We start from the raw sequence: 18,982 nt of genomic DNA, 5'->3' as shown, positions 1-18,982 counted from the left end.
AAAAGATATATTTTTACAGGAATTATTTTTTGGTGTTTCATCTTTTCACAGTTTAATAGGATATTCTTATGGGTTCTTAATGGGTTTTCCTACCCATAGTTTTCTGCCTTTCTCACTTCCAATTCCAGGAGAGGAAAATAAGTGAAAATTCCTCAAAATTGTATTTTGAACTTTTAGTACCTTGCCTACTGTATGAATGTGTGAATAATTTTTTAATACTTATTTTTATTTATTTGGCTTTTGTTGTTGTTCAGTTACTCAGTCACTCAGTTGTGTCCCACTTTGCGACCCTATAGACTGTAGCACACCAGGCTTCCTTGTCCTTCACCATCTCCTGGAGCTTGCTCAAACTCTTATCCATTGAGTCAGTGATGCCATCCACCCATCTCATCATCTGTTGTCCCCTTCTCCTGCTGTCAATCTTTCCCAGCATCAGAGCCTTTTCTAATGAGTCGGTTCTTCCATCAGGTGTCCAAAGTACTGGAGAGCTTCTGCATCAGTCCTTCTAATGAATATTCAGGATTGATTTCCTTTAGGATTAACTGGTTTGATCTTGCAGTTCAAGGGACTCTCACCTTCTCCAACACCACCGCTCAAAAGCATCAAGTCTTCAGCATTCAGCCACCTTTATGATTCAACTCTCACATCCATACATGACTACAGGAAAAACCGTAACTTTGACTAGATGGACCTTTGTTGGCAAAGTAACGTCTCTGCTTTTTAATACGCTGTCTAGGTTCGTCATAGCTGTTCTGCCAGATCTTAGTTGTCGCATGCAGGATCTTCTGTTGCAGCATGTGGACCCTATTTTCCCAACCAGGGATGGAACCCAGGCCTCCAGCATTAGGAGCACCGAGGTTCAGCCCCTAACCACCAAGGAAGTCTCGGTGTGAATAATTTTAAATTGTTAATAAATAATTTCTAAACTGGTCTTGTCAACTTTTCATATAATGATGAAAATTAGATGTGCATAGATGAATCAAATGGATTTCTCATGTTTTGGTTTATACAGGTAAAATATAAAGATTAATAGGTAACACTATGTCCCAAACAATTTAAATGTTTTTATTTGTAGCATGTCATTTTCATATAATACTACACTTAATAATTAACAGAATACTGTAATATTCCTTAAAGGAAAAAAATTATATGTAATAAGTACATTACAAACCACATCTTAGGCAGCCCAGAATCAGAAAAAATTCAGAATGTCTAATTGGGAAAAGGTACAATCTCTTTTTGACTTTATAAATGCTACAGTATTTATAAATACTGTTCCTGTCCCCTTCATGGATCACAGCCTTGTCATGGCACACAGGCTTGTGTAACTCAGTGAGGCTATGAGCCTTCCTGTACTCAAAGAAAATAAAAAGGAGGTCACAGCAGCTTTTAAAATTATCTCAGTTACCTGTTGTCCTGACTGCCTAAAATCAGAATTCAAATATCAAGTAGTTTTCATTTTTTTAATGAAATTTGTTTTTATTTAATTTGGTATTTAATGAAATACGTACCATTATTTGTTAAATCACATTGAATTACATGATCATAAATTTACTTAGACCAGTTTCATGATTTTAGAAGAGGTACACTTTTAAAACATTCATGACTGAAGTTTAGTCTTTAAATACATTTTCCCACAAACTATTGCTTGTTGGTTACAGTTAACACCCTCCTCACCAGAAAGTGGTGTTTGCACCACACTAGGGTGTTGGAGAAGGCAATGGTACCCACTCCAGTACTCTTGCCTGGAAAATCCCATGGATGGAGGAGCCTGGTAGGCTGCAGTCCATGGGGTCGCTAGGAGTCAGGTGAACGACTTCACTTTCACTTTTCACTTTCATGCATTGGAGAAAGAAATGGCAACCCACTCCAGTGTTCTTGCCTGGAGAATCCCAGGGACGAGGGAGCCTGGTGGGCTGCCGTCTATGGGGTTGCACAGAGCCGGACACGACTGAAGCGACTTAGCAGCAGCAGCAGGGTGTTGGATGATATTTGAGACTTTTAAACCTCCATATTAATACAGTTTGCTGACTGTATGCATCACACTATCATACTGCAGTGAATGAATTTTTCACATTCCCGTTCTGAACTCATGAGATTAATGAGCAAAAAAAAGGAACCAAGTAGCATGCTTGGGTTAGCAGGTTATTCAAAATTCCAAACACAGCTGATAAGTCTAAATCTGTTCCTTTCTTTTCTAACTGCATTCCTTCATTGCCTTAGATTTATACACATCTTCAAGTGCTTCAAGTGCTCTCCTGTTAGGTCTAGGATATTAATAATATACTTTTTTTCCTCAAGAACTGAACTTTTTATTTTGAACTTTCAATATTCCTTGAATATCCAGGTTATATATGTTTAATATAGGAAAACAGAAAATGCAGGTAAGCAAAAAATAAAATAAACCTAGCCACCTCGAGAAAAATATTACCTTCACAGTTTCTTGGTAGGCATATAAACACATAAAACAATTGAGGGTCACACAGGTAATCAGATTGTTTGCTTGACATTATTACATGAACATCGCTCCATTTTAATAGATAGCAACATCTATTCTTCAAAGTAAACCTGAAACAGTTAATCCCTGTTGTTGGGGATACACAAAAGTAGACTCAGTTCTTAACTACAGACACATTATTGATGTAAAGATTTGATTTATACCAGGTGGGTGGGTTTTGACCTAGAGGGACTATAGTACTTTTCCCTGAAAACATCCCACTTCCTGGCTACTCAGACTTTCTTGTCACAAAGCCTGAGCAAGTAAGCTTATTGGCCCGGCTCCTGGACCCAGGAATGCTGCCGTTAATAGCTGTGTGAACAGTCCATCTATGGGCAACAGGCAGCCGGCCTGGGTACCTGAATGTTTTCTGACTTAGGGCTGTGCTTCCCATGCTGGCATTCAGATCAGCTACCTTCTCACGGCAAGATGGTGAGAGATTCCGGAAGAGAAAAGAGGGCCTACAATTCACTTCTCCGAGATGGAATAAAATCAAGATGTCTTCTCCAAAGGCTGAGTCGAGTGAGCTGGAACCAAGAAATGACAGTAGCTCCTGGTGTGGCCCGCCTGCCCCAGGACACACGCGGGCGGAGTGAGGCTTCCATCGGGTGTGTTTGCCAAGCTTTCAGGGCGGGATGGGGGCTACCCAGTAACAGAAACCCAGGTTTCATCTGCAACACAAGAAGCCCAAAAAGGGTCTTCTAAAAATGAGCAAATGCGTCCATTGAACTGAAGAAAAAAATGGCTTCCAAGTGAGGGAATTTTTTCGTCTGGTTTCTTTGAAAGCAAAGTCCTGGTATTGTATCTACTGGAACCAAAGTAAGGAAGATTTCTTTCTTCGTGGTCACCCCACATGTGATGGTGACATTGAAGAAGCACATCTCTGGTTTTTAAAGCAGTCCCGTCTGATCTTGAGCTGAGAGCCCGGTTCCCTCTGGGTACCTGGCGCCCCTCAAATGGAAGAGGAAAAACTGCTATTTTTCCCAGGAATTATATTCTGGTGCTTCAGCGTTTTGTTCAGTTTAATTGTATATTCTAACGAATTCTCATGGATCTTTCCTACCCTGATTTCTGCCTTTCCTATTTCTATTACCAGGAGAGGAGGGGCTAGATGGCCAGGGTGACCAAACACAGCCAGGGCAGGCCCCTCCCCTTCAGAGGCGAGCTCGGAGCCTGAAAGGGTCTGTATGACTCAGAAACTAAAACTGCGCCTTGTGTGCTGACGAAAGTTACTGACCGAGTTAGTCAAGTTAGAAACTCCTGCAGGAACACAGCGAAGCAGATTGCTGGCATCTGGCCCCGTGTCCCTCACGGATGCGCCAAGAAGAAAACGTCACCTAAAGACTTTATACTTGTTCTGGCTTTAATCCTGAATTGTAAAAACATATTTCGTCGTTAGAAATCTGTCCCGAGATAGGGTTAACAAGCAACCCTTGGAACTAGTGGAATTCCAAAAAAAAAAAAAAAAAAAAGCCATTGTACCGAGTCGCCCGGGAGCAGTTTGGGAAGTCTGGCGCCAAAGGGATGGCTTCGTTCTCCCCCACCGGGTTTTGTTCGGCAGCCGGGCCGAGTGGGTGATGGGCAGGCTCTGGAGGCCTGATTCCAGCGCACGGCAGGGCCGCCCCCTCTGAAAGGACACTTGTCACCCGGTGTCCCAGGCTCCGGCGTCGGCGGGAGGCCGCAGAAAGCCCCGGAAGGGCGGAGAGAGGGAGCGGGCGCAGGCGGCGGTGACTCAGCCTGGAGCGCGGGGGCGGGAGCGCGCGAGAGGAGGCGAGTCGGCGCGCTCAGCCTGGCGGCGGCGCCGAACCCAAAGGAGTTAAGTAGGCGGTGTCGGTGACGCCCGCCCCCCCGGTCCGGCCCCCCTGAGGCCGCCGCGCCCGCTCGTATTTATTGCGGCGGCTCCCAGCGCCGAGTGTCTCTCCGCTGGCCCCGGCCGCGGCTTTCCTGAGTACCGCGAGCAGCGGCCCCGCGCCCCCAGTCAAGGCGCCATGGAGCGGCCGGCGCCCCTGGCCGTACTGCCCTTCTCGGACCCCGCGCACGCGCTGAGCCTGCTGCGTGGCCTGAGCCAGCTCCGCGCCGAGCGCAAGTTCCTGGACGTGACCCTGGAGGCGGCGGGCGGACGCGACTTCCCGGCGCACCGCGCCGTGCTGGCGGCCGCCAGCCCCTACTTCCGCGCCATGTTCGCTGGGCAGTTGCGCGAGAGCCGCGCCGAGCGGGTGCGCCTGCACGGCGTGCCGCCCGACATGCTGCAGCTGCTTCTCGACTTCAGCTACACGGGCCGCGTGGCGGTGAGCGGCGACAACGCCGAGCCGCTGCTGCGCGCCGCCGACCTGCTGCAGTTCCCGGCGGTGAAGGAGGCGTGCGGCGCCTTCCTGCAGCAGCAGCTCGACCTGACCAACTGCCTGGACATGCAGGACTTCGCCGAGGCCTTCAGCTGCGCGGGGCTGGCGAGCGCGGCTCAGCGCTTCATTCTACGCCACGTGGGCGAGCTGGGCGCCGAGCAGCTGGAGCGTCTGCCCCTGGCGCGGCTGCTGCGCTACCTGCGTGACGACGGGCTCTGCGTGCCCAAGGAGGAGGCCGCCTACCAGCTGGCACTGCGCTGGGTGCGCGCCGACCCGCCGCGCCGCGCGGCGCACTGGCCGCAGCTGCTGGAGGCCGTGCGCCTGCCCTTCGTGCGCCGCTTCTACCTGCTGGCACACGTCGAGGCCGAGCCGCTGGTGGCCCGCTGCCCCCCCTGCCTGCGCCTGCTGCGCGAGGCGCGCGACTTCCAGGCGGCGCGCTACGACCGCCACGACCGCGGGCCCTGCCCTCGGATGCGGCCGCGCCCCTCCACCGGCCTCGCGGAGATCCTCGTGCTCGTGGGCGGATGCGACCAGGACTGCGACGAACTGGTCACCGTCGACTGCTACAACCCGCAGACGGGCCAGTGGCGCTACCTGGCCGAGTTCCCCGACCACCTGGGCGGAGGCTACAGCATCGTGGCGCTGGGCAACGACATCTACGTGACGGGTGAGTGGGCATGAGGGCTGGTCAGGAGGACCCTGGCTCGCCCAGACCCCAAGGGGAAGCAGGCACTTTCACCTGCAAGAGAACCCGAAGTGCCTGGAAACGCAGGCAGCACCTGGGTGCAAGTGGACCTCCGCCTACACCCGACTTGCAGGCACAGAAGTTTCTAGGGTTGATACTTAAGATCTAGAAGAACCCCTTTGTGTTAGTGGGACAAGTAGCCGTCTGTGGCTCTCACAGGGCCCATCTGGGCAGCTCCCTCCTTGCCCAGGTGGTATCCCCATTTGGTGGCAAGACACTGGGGTAGCCTCCCTGCATGCTGCTGCTAAGTCGCTTCAGTCGTGTCCGACTCTGTGCGACCCCATAGACGGCAGCCCACCAGGCTCCCCCGTCCCTGGGATTCCCCAGGCAAGAACACTGGAGTGGATTGCCATTTCCTTCTCCAACCCTGCATTATGAGTGCTTCCTTTTTCTCCCTAAGGAATCTGGGGACAGCCCAAGGACTGACACCCTGTGGTACATCCTTTCTACCCCGGTAGGGGGGATTTCTCCCTCCCAGCTGAGCACCACAGTCCCCTGACTCACTCACTTGGTCACCAGTGACAGCATTCCCTGAGGCTTGTACCTAGGCCCTGCGCTGTGGGTCACGTGGTGTTTAGGCTGCTCCCGGCCCAGCAACTATAAACAGAGTCACATGCTAAGAGGTTTTCTTCCAATTACTTGGCCCAAACCCCAAAACACTGCCGAGTCATGCTGGGCGGGTCCCAGCCCGCCCCAGTCCTGGGCATCTCCCACATTTTTTATTAAAGATGAATCCCAGTTCAAACATGAGGCTCCCTCCATGCGTGGGTTGAGGAGGGGCGGTCTGTGTGAGGGCTATATAAGGAAAGAACCCGACCAAGCATACGCTCAGGGCCTGCAGGGGGCTGGATCGGGCAGGGAGGCCTCAGCTGGGCCAGCGCAGCGCTGTGTCCAGCCTGGCACGTTAGTTCGGGAGAAAGCCATCTCTGAGGTACCCTCCCCTCCCTCCAGTGTCCTGGGGGCTCTGAGCTGAGAAGTTGGGCTCAACCCAGCCTGAGGACAGGCTCGGCTGTGTGGCTACCACTCCAGGTCCTGCCTGAGGATGGCTGCCATTCCAGGTCCTGCCTCCGCGGGAATCTGCCAGAATGGGCCAGTTCCCAGTCTGAGGTTGGCCCTGTGTTGTTGGGGAACCAACCCCCTTCAACCCCACCCCTCCCCCCACCACTGAAGTCTGGTCAGTGAACTCCCACAACTGGTCAGACTCGCCCCAACTTTGCACACCCTTCCATAAATGTCTCAGTTAATCCTTTGGGTTTAGACAGGTGGCTGGGTCATTCCCTACAGCTGCCTCTAGGGAATCTCAGAGGGGCGAGGAGGTGGCTTCAGCTGCCTTTGACACAGTTCTCCTTTAGAAGGAAGAAGGGAGGCCGGGAGGACTTTACAAGGAGGCTGTCTTCTCCCTCTAAAAGCTCTGGGCTGTGAGCCGGATAGAATGTCATGGCGGCTCTGCTCTGCCCTGTGCCCCCAGGCTTGGGCAAGGAGGGGAATCCAACCCCCAGGGTTCTTGGGGTCCCTTCACCCTGTGAGAATCCTAATGTCCTAGGTGCGCCTGGTTTAATTTTTGGCGATAGCCAGTACCACTGGGCTTTGTTTGTTTGCTTTTTAGCCCTTTTTTTGGACATATAGATGGAAGAGTAGACATCATACTTGCAGCTTGATGACTTTTTCCAAACAAAACAAGTCAGTAGCTTGCACATAAATCAAGAAATACAACCCCAGAAGTTCACTCATAGCATCACCTTCTGTGTTAGGTTTCTTCCTGGCTGAGTGCTTAGGTTTCCTCTTAACTCATCCTGGCCCAGCCTTGGTTAGGGGATGCCTAGAATTTAATGAACAAGTCCCCAGGCACCCCACCCGCATATGCTGTTTTTGTTTTTTCTTTTTTTTTTGGCCAAGCACAGCATGCAGGATCTTAGTTCCCCAACAAGGGATCGAACCTGTGCCCCCTGCATTGTGAGCTCAGAGTCTTAGCCACTGGACCACCAGGGAAGTCCCTCCCACCCACATGACTTGTGGCTCCCTGGGAAAATGAACTCCAAGACCTGGTGCTCCCATCCAGTTGAGGTGTCTGACTCTGAGTGCAGGGATCCAAACTGAGGTTACTGTGTACTCAGAATTGTGGCCTCTGGGCCTCCGGTTGGCCCACAGAGGTGCGGTGGTGTTTTTATGGCATGAAGCTGGACCATCCTCCTGGGCAATGGTTAGCCTATACCTGGCTTGAGCCCCTGGCTCGGGCCTTGGTAAGAGAGGATGTGTGTTTCATCCTTACTCTCTAGGAAGTTCAGGGAGTCACGGGTGGGTGACTCACCCTGAGTTGGTGTGGGCTAATCATCTATCTGCCCATTGTCCTCCCTGGCAGGCGGATCTGATGGCTCCCGGCTCTACGACTGCGTGTGGAGGTACAACTCAAGCGTGAATGAGTGGACAGAGGTGGCGCCCATGCTGAAGGCCCGGGAGTACCACAGCTCCTCCGTGCTGGACGGGCTGCTGTATGTGGTGGCTGCAGACAGCACAGAGCGCTACGACCACACCACCGACTCCTGGGAGGCCTTGCAGCCCATGACCTATCCCATGGACAACTGTTCTACCACGGCCTGCCGGGGCCGGCTGTACGCCATCGGCTCCCTGGCCGGCAAGGAGACCATGGTCATGCAGTGCTACCACCCAGACATGGACCTGTGGTCACTGGTGGACTGTGGCCAGCTCCCACCCTGGTCCTTTGCCCCCAAGACAGTGACTCTGAACGGACTCATGTACTTCATCAGGTGAGTCCCCAGGGGCCAAGGCCACTGGGTGCTCTTTTTTACTAGCTAAGCACAGCTTCAGTGTTCTCCCATTTCACAGATGAGTAAACTGAGGCCACACTGGGCTCTGAGGCTGGATCTTTCTGACATGGAGCCATGGTTCTGCCCCTCATTCCTTAGAGTGGTTTCTGTGGCCTCTTGGGACCCAAGTGTAATGGATGGAGCTAGGTCTTTGCAGAGAACTTTGTGAGATTCAAAGATGCTAAATTAACTATGTCTCTTTGGCTAGACTTCGCCTGTGTATGCACGCTAAGTTGCTTCAGTTGTGTCTGACTTTTTGCGACCCTGTGGGCTGTAGCCCACCAGGCTTCTCTGTCTGTGGGATTCTCCAGGCAGAAATACTCGAATAGGTTGCCATTTCATCCTCCAGGGGATCTTCCTGACCCAGGGATCAGACCCTTGTCTCCTGCATTGGCAGGCGGGTTCTTTACCATTAGTGCCACCTGGGAAGCTGCTGCTGCTTAGTCGCTTCAGTCGTGTCCTACTCCGTGCGACCCCATAGATGGCAGCCCACCAGGCTCCCCCATCCCTGGGATTCTCCAGGCAAGAACACTGGAGTGGGTTGCCATTTCCTTCTCCAATGCTTGAAAGTGAAAAGTGAAAGTGAAGTCGCTCAGTCGTGCCCGACTCCTAACGACCCCATGGACTGCAGCCTACCAGGCTCCTCCGTCCATGGGATTTTCCAGGCAAGAGTACTGGAGTGGGGTGCCATTGCCTTCTCCACCTGGGAAGCTGGGTCCCTCTAAAAACCCAAGTTGGTCTCATGTGACCTTTACCAAAAGGAGCCACCCATCCTACCTTAGAGGAACTTTGAATCTTAATAAGAGGAGAGCTTCCTGGACACTTGAGTCTTTGGGAGGGGGAGCATGGCCTTGACATACGGTTTGCTCATCAGCCGCCTAGTGCCAGGTGTGGGGGACCAGGTGGATGGATTGACCTTGCCCCCTCTGCAGAAAGCAGAACTTCCAGGTTCAGTGCGTCTCTGCAGGTTCTGTCTCTTCCCTTCCTGCCCGGCCTGGCCCAGGAGGGCTCATGAGTCTTGCTGAAAGAATGCGGTTCTCCCAGGATCCTGCCGCCACCCTGGACCAGGGAGGGGCCTGGTACGAAGCCGACCTGGAGTTGCCTGCAGGAGCAATGACCATAGTTAGCCTGTTGGAATCCCCAGTTGGGTCGAGCTCTGGGTTACCTGCTTTATGGGAATTTTCAAGGCTAGTCCCCCATGGCTGTCTAATAAGATGACACCACTATTGTCCCCCTTTCACAGGTGGCAAAACAGGGACAGAGGAGTAAGGGACTTGCTCACAACTGCAGGCTTTTATGTATATGCGATTGCATCAGGTCTTAGTTGCTGCACTCAGATCTTCAGTTGTGGCATGCAGGCATGTGGGATCTAGTTCCCTGACCAGGGACCGAACCTGGGCCCCATGCATTAGGAGCACGGCATCTTAGCCACTGGAGCACCAGGAAAGGCCCCCTCAGGCTTTAAATGGTGGCACTGGGTTAGAACCAAGAACTTCCAACCCAGGTCCCATGTGTTGTCACAACATCCCAGCCTCCCTGGGCCCAGCTGTGGAGCCGTGGAGCTGGGCACCCAGTGGGTCAGCATGCATCCGTGGGTCTTGATGATTTGCCACAGCCAAATGCCCCTTCCTGATCGGCCAGTGGACATCCGAGGAGCTGGGAGCGCCATACCTGCAGCTCACAGCTTCTGCCTTTGTGTCACGTATGCACGCTCATACATGCTTGTGTGTGTTAGTCGCTCAGTTGTATCTGAGTCGTTGTGACCTTATGGACTACAGCCCACCTCTTGAAGTAAGAATACTGGAGTAGGTAGCCATGCCCTCCTCTAGGGGATCTTCCCATCCCAGGGACCAAACCTGGTTCTCCTGCATTGGGAGGCAGGTTCTTTGCCATCTGAGCCATCAGGGAGCCCTACGTGCTCCTAGGCCTGTGTATCTGCCTCTCCCCTCCCTGGCCTAGAGCCTGCCTGAAGCTTCAGACTCAGAGGGGAGGGGAAGGTGTGAATTACCATTCCTCCCTCCCCATTCCATCTGGGACTTTGAATAGGGAGCCGAGGACAGGGACTGTGTACATCTTGGGCCACTCACCTCTCACCGGCTGAGCCTGCCCTCCCCCAGACCTGAGGCTCGTTCCCAGGCTTCCTGGGAGAACACTGTGGTGTTGCTTGTCTCATGGTGGCCAGGCCTCCCTGATTCCCAGAAAGGTCAGGTCGGCTCCGAGGAAGCCCGAGACCCAGCCGGCTCCCGGCCCTCTTATAAAACATCACATCGTCTGACCCTTCGTCCAGCTCTCCTCCCCGAGTCGTGAAAACCTCTTCAAAGTGGGGGTGGGGATGGCTATAAATATACCTTATGAGTGTGCCAGAACCTTCCTCAGAGTGCCAGGAACTTGGCCTCAGCCCCTCATGGCAGTTCCAGGCTGCGTGCCTTTGAGAACGTCCTCTTACCCCCACCCCACGGTCCTAGAACAAGATATGCCCAAGGGCCAGCGTGTGGGCGGAAGGCCCCAGCGCCTTGGTCCTCCTGGTCGGGGTTGCTGGTCAGCTGCTAAACCGCCCCACATGCAAACCTTAGGATACCCCCCCAGACCCACTGTTAGCCTTCGTACATGGTCACCTAGCCTATGGAGGGCCGGGTAGGCGGGCTTGACTCTACTCATCACACCCACTCCCCCACCAGAGTTCCCACCAAACGTGGCAAGAGTGTGAGCACTCTGGAAAGGCACTCCTGTTTGTCCTGTAAGTGAAGAGTGGGGACCTGGCCTCACCTGAGCATGTGGGTGAGCCCAGGGGCCTGGGTCTCGTGCACTTGAGCATTCATGCACCCTGTCCACTCCATTGGGCACCTCGGCCACATCACCCCTGCTCACAAGGCCCCCTGTGGGGGTAGCTCCCGTCTAGAAGAGGCTGTGACAAGGAGGTGTCCCACACTGTCCGCTGCAGCTGCCACTGGCTGTGAGCAGCAACCAGCAACCCCTTCCCCTTAGCCGTGCTCCACTTTGGTCCCATTTTCACATGGCTCCTGGGCTGGGGTGTCCCAACCCCACAGAGGCAGGAGGCAAGAGCCTTGTCCAGCCTGGCACCTTTTGACTGCAGCTTCTGTGTTCCTGCAGCTGGGGAGGGCAGCCCAGCGGGTTCCCATATCAATTATCGTCATCTCATGGGCCACAACCTAAGGATGGTTTTTACATTCTGAAGTGGTTGGAGGAAAAAAAATAAAAGCGAGAGTCATACTTCCTGACGTGCGGAAAGTTATGTGAAATTCAAAGCTGCGTCCATAAATAAGGTTTTATGGGAAGGCAACCAGCCCCTTTGTTTATACGTCTGGGGCTGCATTTGTTCTCAGCAGCAGCGCTGGGGACCTGCCGCAGAGGCAGTCTGCTCCACAAGGCCTGAAGTGTTTACTCTCGGGCCCTTCTGCTAACCCTGACCTGTGACCATCATCATCATCAACGCTACTATTTGGGAGATAGTGTTTTTTGAGGCTGTGCCTTCACATTTGAGTGAAGTCATCACCAGTGAGTCAAACAGGATTGAAGGAGCCTGAGCCCAAAGTGGGGGCCAGTGCTGGTGTCCTTGGTCCTGCGATTCTGGTCACCCTGCTGGGCACCTAGGACGTAGCAATGAACAGGGTGTGATGGGGGCTGGCGGCGGTGGGAGGGCAGTGGCCAAGGAGCAGTCCAGGGCACAGGGGGGTGGGCAGTGGGGCGGGAGGCCTGGCCTAGACTGGTCAGCCCTGGAAGGCTGTCCTGAAGACGAGGCAGAAGTCCAAATCAGAAGAATAAGTGGAGATTGGACGGAAGGGCCATGGTCAGTTTTGGAGCTGAGGCTACCATGTGACCATGGTAGGGGGGTCAGGGTCAGCTGCATTGGTGCTGGGCTGCAGGAAAAGGTTTAAGTGTGATTGTTGGGTGTGTGGAACAAGGGTGGGTTCCAGGCTCAGAGCCGAGGTGTGGGGACCTGAAGTCTGCCCCCTGAGCCAGGGGCGGGGTCCCACTGGCCAGTGGGCAGCCAAACAGCATCACAGAGGTCCCTAAAGGAGGTGGGCCTGGAGGACCCTCTCTCCAGCACTCACACCCAGGGGCTTCCTACTCACTCTGACCTGCTCTTCCTCCTCACCCCCTCCCCAGGGACGACTCGGCTGAAGTGGATGTGTATAACCCCACCAAGAACGAATGGGATAAGATCCCCTCAATGAATCAGGTGAGTTTGCAGACTCACCAGCATTGGGAGCTCTGGCTGGTCCTGGTTTCCAACCAGTGTCTGCATAGGTGTTTGGGGGTTCAGTCCCAGCCAGCAGGGGTCTGTCCTGGGCACTTCCCCAGTGTTGTCTCACTGCGCAGCGGGCTGCTGCTATCTTCAACTTGTGTTTGGGGGTCACTGAAACAGAGACCTTAAATAGGATGCCAGAGTCACACAGCTTAGTTCATCCGTTCAGACCAGAGTTCACTGAGTGCCTGCTGTGAGCCAGAGAGCAGGCTTGGAATGAGTATTCCACAGAGGGACTGCAGTGCAAAGGGCCTGGGGCAGGCCATGCCTGATACGTTCATGGAACAAGCCCTCAACCTGGCATGGCTGGAGCAGAGTGAACACAGGGGCAACAGAGGGATGAGGTCAGGCAAGGAGGTCTCTGGGGATTGACCTTGGGAGTACATTTATTGAGCACCTGCTGTGTACCCACACTTCTGCTGCCTAATGGCGTGTGACTCTCTTTGCTTGTTGAGTTTCACAATAAGATGGAACGAAGAAGGTTTGGTAGCATTTGGCCACATGGGCACTTTCCTTATTCCCAGACACACATCTATACCCACCTCTATCTCTATTTTCTGTCTTTCTTAATAATTCTCAACCTGGGACTTCCCTGGTGGTCCAGTGGTTAGAACTCGGTGCTTCCACTGCGAGGGGCATGAGTTCAATTCCTGGTCGGGGAACTAAGATCCCACATGCTGCGTGGCACAACCTCCCCACAGCAAAAAAAGAATTTTCCAAACCTTCTCTCTTGATAACGCTGTATGACCAGTGTCATAATTTACAATGTCAGAGTTTATTTAACATCTTTACTGTTGCCAGATCTAACTTTGGTTGTCCCCATAATGAGCTGCCGCACATGCGTGCTCAATTGTGTCCAACTCTTTGCAACCCTGTGGACTATAGGCCACCAGGCTCCTTGTCCATGGGATTCTTCAGGCAAGAATACTGAAGTGGGTTGCCATTTCCTTCTCCAGGGGATCTTCCTGACCTAGGGATTGAACTCATGTCTCTTGTATCTCCTGCACTACCAGGCGGGTTCTTTACCATTGCACCACCTGGGAAGCCCATAATGAGCTACACGTACTCATTATAGCAATTTTGGGAAAGGTGGGATAGTCCAGTCTTGTGGTTCAGAGCCCAGACTCTGGATCAAGTCCCAGCTCTGCCACTGTCAGCCAAGTGTGGCTCAGTTTTCCCATCTGTAAGATGGGGAGAACGATTGTGCCTGTCTTACAGGGGTGATGCTGCTTGGAGGCCCTTGACCACCATTGGGACCAGCCATGGCATGTGACCCCTGGGTACGGAGCCCCTGTTTCCTAGCCGGGGTATAGGAAGTGCCAAGGCCACTCCTGCCAGGGGCCCCAGGCACCTTCCCCGCAGAGGGGGAGCTGTGGGGGCTCTCCCCTGTCCTGGCTGCCAGCCTCCCCTCACTGCCCACCTTGGCCCACAGGTGCACGTTGGGGGCAGCCTGGCCGTCCTCGGAGGTAAGCTCTACGTCTCTGGGGGCTACGATAACACCTTCGAACTCTCCGACGTGGTGGAGGCCTACGACCCAGAGACTCGGGCGTGGAGCGTGGTGGGCCGGCTCCCAGAGCCCACCTTCTGGCACGGCAGCGTCAGCATCTTCCGCCAGTTCATGCCCCAGACACCTCTGGGCGGGCGCGGCTTTGAGCTAGACGGTGGCAGCAGTGACATGGGTGTGGGTCAGCCCCGGCCGCCACAGAACCCCGCCGAGCTGCACTAGCCCCGGCCCGGCCCGGGGAGGGCCTCAGTGCAGGTAACCTGGCACCTCAGGGGGCAGCACCCCCTTCCTTGTGCACAGGACAGGTGGGGCCCACCGGGCAGAGCGTGGGCTCGGGGGCAGCCAAGCGAGCAAGGCTCAGGATGTGATACCTGGGGAGCTGCTGTGCGTTCAGGGCCTCCTGGGGCCAGGCCAATGTGCACGCTCCTGCTCCTTGGTCCAGAAAGAGCTGCCTCCCTGTCAGCAGGCTTGCTGGGACCAAGGCTAGTGTGCGTGCCCCCGCTCCTTGGTCCAGGAAGAGCTGCCTCCCTGTCAGCACGTCTCAGGCTCCAGTGAATCCCCCCTGCCCCAGGCCCCCACCTTACAGATGCAGGCACACCCCTCCTGCAGTCACCACCTGTGCCTACTTGCCCGCCTGCCTGCCCCTGCCCCGGGAGAGCAGAACCCCAGCACTTCTGGGTGCAAGCGGACAGGAGTCTGAGAACAGCCTCTTCGCAGATCCTGCTATCCAGAACATGGAGAATCAGGCCGACGATGGCCCCAGGGAGGTTCCACACTCCGTGGTCAGGGCTGGACAGCCGGCAGGCCAGCTCCACAGTGGAGGGGTCTGCCTGCTCAGCTCCTCAACCCTGCTGGGGCCTCGCACCGAGATACCTGCTATGGGTGGGCCTCCTGGAAGTAAGCTCAGACCTGGCGACACAGGACGGGGAGTGGACAGGAGCATGGCCTTGAAGGGGGCCCAGCGGGACCTGCTGGGGGTTGTCTGTCTCCAGTGGACCTGGGCCGGGGCAGGTGCTGGGGTTCCTGTCCAGCCCACCTGCCAGTGTGGCCCCATATGACTTGGGGGCCTCCAGGACCTTCGTCCCAGGCTAGTGCGGGAGAGGACTAAAGGCTGCAAGTGCAAGGTCGTAGCTTCTTTCCAGGAGGCCCTGGGACTTTGTCGCTGAAGCCCCGCCAGGCAAACAGCTGTGGACGCCCTTGCCCTGGCAGCCTGAGCAGAGGAACGGGTTATTTCTCAAGGAACCCAGGGCGGGGCAGATTTGGTGGTTGGTCACAAGGTTTCAAACGCAGTTGGCCTTTGCTTAAAGGAAGAGAGGGCAGCTAGAAGCAAGGTCCGGGTGGTTTGATCTTTACTCTTCCAGGGCCACTGCTGAAGTTTTCCGCAGGGAGGTTGGGGGGCTGGCATGTGCTTTGAGCCCTGCAGAAGCCAGGGCTTCTCTAGGTGGGTTCCTGGAAGAGCCCCTGGGAACCCCGGAGCTGGTGTCCCTGGTTCTGAGGAGTGTGAGTGTTCCAGTGGGTGCTGATCTTGGACCCTCCAGGTCCCCAAAGTACCCTTTGCTTGAATTTGTCCTCCTTCCCTTCCAAAGGGGAGGATGTTTGTTTTCCTCGTTGGGTGGATATTCATCCATGTTCTCACCAAGAAAAGTTTTCTCATCACTTCCCAAGTGGCTCTTAACGATCCTTTTATTGGGCAGAAGCTGTGGGGGGGCCCTGCCTCCCCCCGTGAGGAGCCCTTGGGGAGCCATTGCTGTCAGGTCGACCGTCTTGCTCTGGAAACCCCACTGGAGCAGCCACAGCCCAGAGCCGGCCCTTCAGGTCCCCTTGGGCCCTGGCTCAGGGACCACTCCCAGCCCCCACCCACCCCGTGTAGCTGGCACAGTGGGAAGGTGGGGGAGGGGGGGGTGGGTAGTCAGCGTTTCCTGCCTTGGGCCTTGGCCAAGATAAGTGCTTTCCCTCTGCTTCCTTGGGGACCCCCGTCCCCGTCCCAGATCACCCCTCCTGGTCTGAGTGTCCTCCCTTGTGAATTGGGGCTGGCTTGCCCCCCTCCCCCCAGGGTGGATACAGCCCTAGACGCTCCCCCTCCACTGCCCTCACTTCACTCCCCAGGGCTTATTGTGACCTTTCTTCCAGCCCAGGTGCCTGCCTGGTGGGCCAAGCCCACCCAGAGGTGGTCTGGCTCCATGGAGTGGCCAACGTGGGTTCCCAGGCAGACAAGGCTGCCCAATGTGATGGCTCGTCTCCTGTGCATGGCAGGGGGACATCAAGGCTGGGGTGCTTGGGATCCATGGAGCCCTGATTCTGTCCCAGTCACCAGTTCAGTGCCAGTCTGTGCCCTCCCAGGGGGTGTGGCGTCACGCAGAGAGATGTGGTGACACGTGACAGGTCATGGGGGTGGAGCAGGGACTCAGTTTCATGGGAAAAACTCCAGACACCCTTCCAGGGCTGTCTCTGTGGAGGGCCTGGGCAGCCCACGAAGGCAGGATGGGGGTGGAAGGCAGCATGTGCCATGGTCACTGGAACTCCCCCTACCACCCCCGAGGCAGGCAGGGCTGTTCCTCTGTGTCAAGGGCAGGAATCTCCACAGGCAGTGGCTTATGGGGAGGCCTTTTGCTGGGGCTGCAGACACATGATTTCCTCCTAAATCAGCATTTGTCACCCGCCACAGCGTTCTGGTCAGCGCTGAGGGCTGGAGCCTGGGCCTTGGTCTGGTCTTTGCTGTGTTTTTGGTACTTTATTGTGTGACCAGCCACCCCACTCGCCGGTGGTGACTCAGATGATGGTTTGGGGGTGGGGGGGCAGTGATGTTCACTTCCTAGAAACTCCCCAGGTCTCCACCCCCAGACCCCACCTTGGGAAGGGGAGGCACCAGCCTCAGCAACAGCAGGCTCCTGCTGGGGGTCCAGGAGCAGGGCCGACCCTTGAAAAGTGTCCCCTCCCTGCCTGCCCTCCGTGCTCCGCTGCATCACTGCACACTGACAGGCGGGGCCAGCCCGGGAGGGACTGTCTCTACGTGTTAGATGTACATGACTTTGAGTCTGTGAGGCAAGTTAAGTTATATGCGAGTTCGGTGACTAGTATTTAATGCTGACCTACTGTTGTAAAGTATTCTATATTTATACGACTTCAGAGACTCTTCTGGACTAGCACACCCTCCCTCCAGGGTCCGACATCCAGTGCCAGCCCCCCAAGCGTGGGGCAGGTTTGCATATTTATTTGTCTGTTCGTTAGGCTTCTGTGTCTGGGATCCTGTTAAGGTTTTAGGATGCCTTCAATACATTAACTTTTTGAAATAAAAACGTTTCCTATGTTTGGTGTCATCGCCTCCATCCTGCTGCTGCCAGGTCTTGGCACCTTACGGGCTGAGGCCAGGCACATGGGGCAAGGGAACAAAGGAGCACTTGAGGAGCACATTTAATACTCATTAATGCAGCTGCCCCTGTACCCACAGGCAAGGGGGTCGAGGTTGAAGCGCCCAGGACTTGTGCTGGTAGTTTTGGGGGCATAGCCTTTCAAGCCCTTTCTCGTCTCTGTCATTACAAGGCAGGAAGTAGTGGAAAGAGGAGGCTGAGCCCTGGACGTGGGAGAAAGGCGGGTGGTGGAGGCCAAGAGCTGTTTCAGCCTCCTGACTCCACTTCAGGGCACTCTGCCCACTGCCTTGTGCCCCCTTCCTGAAAGCAGGGTCCCAAATGGTGGTGAGATCCCCATCTCTGCAGCAGGTAAACCGCGGGCCCTTAAAATACAAGATCCCCCTAGAAGAGGCTGAGAAGCTTGGAACATTCCTCATGTCTGCAGAGCCCACTGAACCCAAGGAAGCAGTCAATGCCCAGCCAGCAAGGGGGAATCTTGAGGCCATCTCCAGTGGCTCATGATCTGGCTGGCAGTCACTGCACTTGAATCTTATCTTTACCTCTTTACCTGGTGGTCAAGGAGTAACAGGAAAGACTGCTGGATGGGTTCTGGTTCTAAAATGGAGTTTCCTTCCTCAAATCCGAGGTGTTCAGCACAGGATGGGGCAGGTGCCTCGGGAATCCTCCAGTGAGGAGGTGAGTGGTGGGTCATGATTGTCACTGCCGCTGACTGTGCGCACACTGCTAAGCTAAGCAGTGAGCAGAAGGGCACACTCCGGGTGAGGCAGCTGTGAACATGTGCAGGTTCCAACACCCCCAGTGAGTGGTGGGGTCCACGTTCCCTAGCCTTGAACCTGAGGAATGATGAGTGGTGACTGCCTGGACTGACGCGATGTGGCGGGGTGACACTGTGGACTTGCAGGGCTGGATCACAGAGAGGCAGCTTTGGCCTGTTGGGACGTGTGCTCTCGGCACTCAGCTACCATGCTCTGGTGGAGCCCAGGCAACCCCTGGAGGGGCACCCGGCCCACAGCCAGGGCCACCTTCTCAGGCACACACAAGTGAGCCATCTTGAGAGCAGACCTGCCCCCCAGCCCGTGGGCAGTTCTGGGTGGTCTGTTATCCAGTCCTGGGACTGTAACAGCAGGCTCCGTCATTTAATCCTTCTCTGTGAAGCAAAGAGTTGGACACGACTGAGCGACTTCACTTCACGAAGCATGCACTATCACTAATTCCATTAAAAATAAGGAAATGAAGCGCTTAGTCACTTGCCCCAGGTCACAGACATCATGAAGGAGCTGGGGAGGAATAGGTGCAGGCAACTGGCCTCCTGAGCCCACGCGCTTCTTCCCACGGCTGCAGAACCTGGGTGCTACCCGGGCCTCTGGCCTTCTAGGCCTGGCCTTGCCTGTGCCTCAAGCCAGCCTCCTGGACAAGGTTCTCCCCAGGGAAAGC

At 54.9% G+C, this 18,982-nt stretch overlaps 1 protein-coding gene and 1 long non-coding RNA gene across 2 annotated transcripts; one reads left to right on the top strand and one right to left on the bottom strand.

Moving 5' to 3' along the window:
* Positions 1-2,495: 2,495 nt before the first annotated feature.
* LOC123333689 lies at positions 2,496-4,121 on the bottom strand. The gene is made up of 2 exons (XR_006551138.1): positions 3,980-4,121; positions 2,496-3,866 (listed from the first exon to the last, which is right to left on the bottom strand). It is a non-coding gene; the product is annotated as an uncharacterized LOC123333689 (long non-coding RNA).
* Positions 4,122-4,219: 98 nt separating this feature from the next.
* Positions 4,220-17,487, top strand: KLHL21 (kelch like family member 21). Its single transcript, XM_006044243.3, has 4 exons — positions 4,220-5,506; positions 7,944-8,349; positions 12,538-12,610; positions 14,109-17,487. Exons 1-4 carry the CDS (start codon positions 4,486-4,488, stop codon positions 14,400-14,402), a joined length of 1,794 nt encoding a protein of 597 aa, XP_006044305.1. The 5' UTR covers positions 4,220-4,485; the 3' UTR covers positions 14,403-17,487.
* Positions 17,488-18,982: the final 1,495 nt, after the last annotated feature.

Source organism: Bubalus bubalis, chromosome 5 (assembly GCF_019923935.1).
Source record: "Bubalus bubalis isolate 160015118507 breed Murrah chromosome 5, NDDB_SH_1, whole genome shotgun sequence".
Classification (NCBI taxonomy): domain Eukaryota; kingdom Metazoa; phylum Chordata; class Mammalia; order Artiodactyla; family Bovidae; genus Bubalus; species Bubalus bubalis.
The sequence above is the reverse complement of the archived record's forward strand: the minus strand, read 5'-3'. Positions and strand labels throughout refer to the sequence as shown.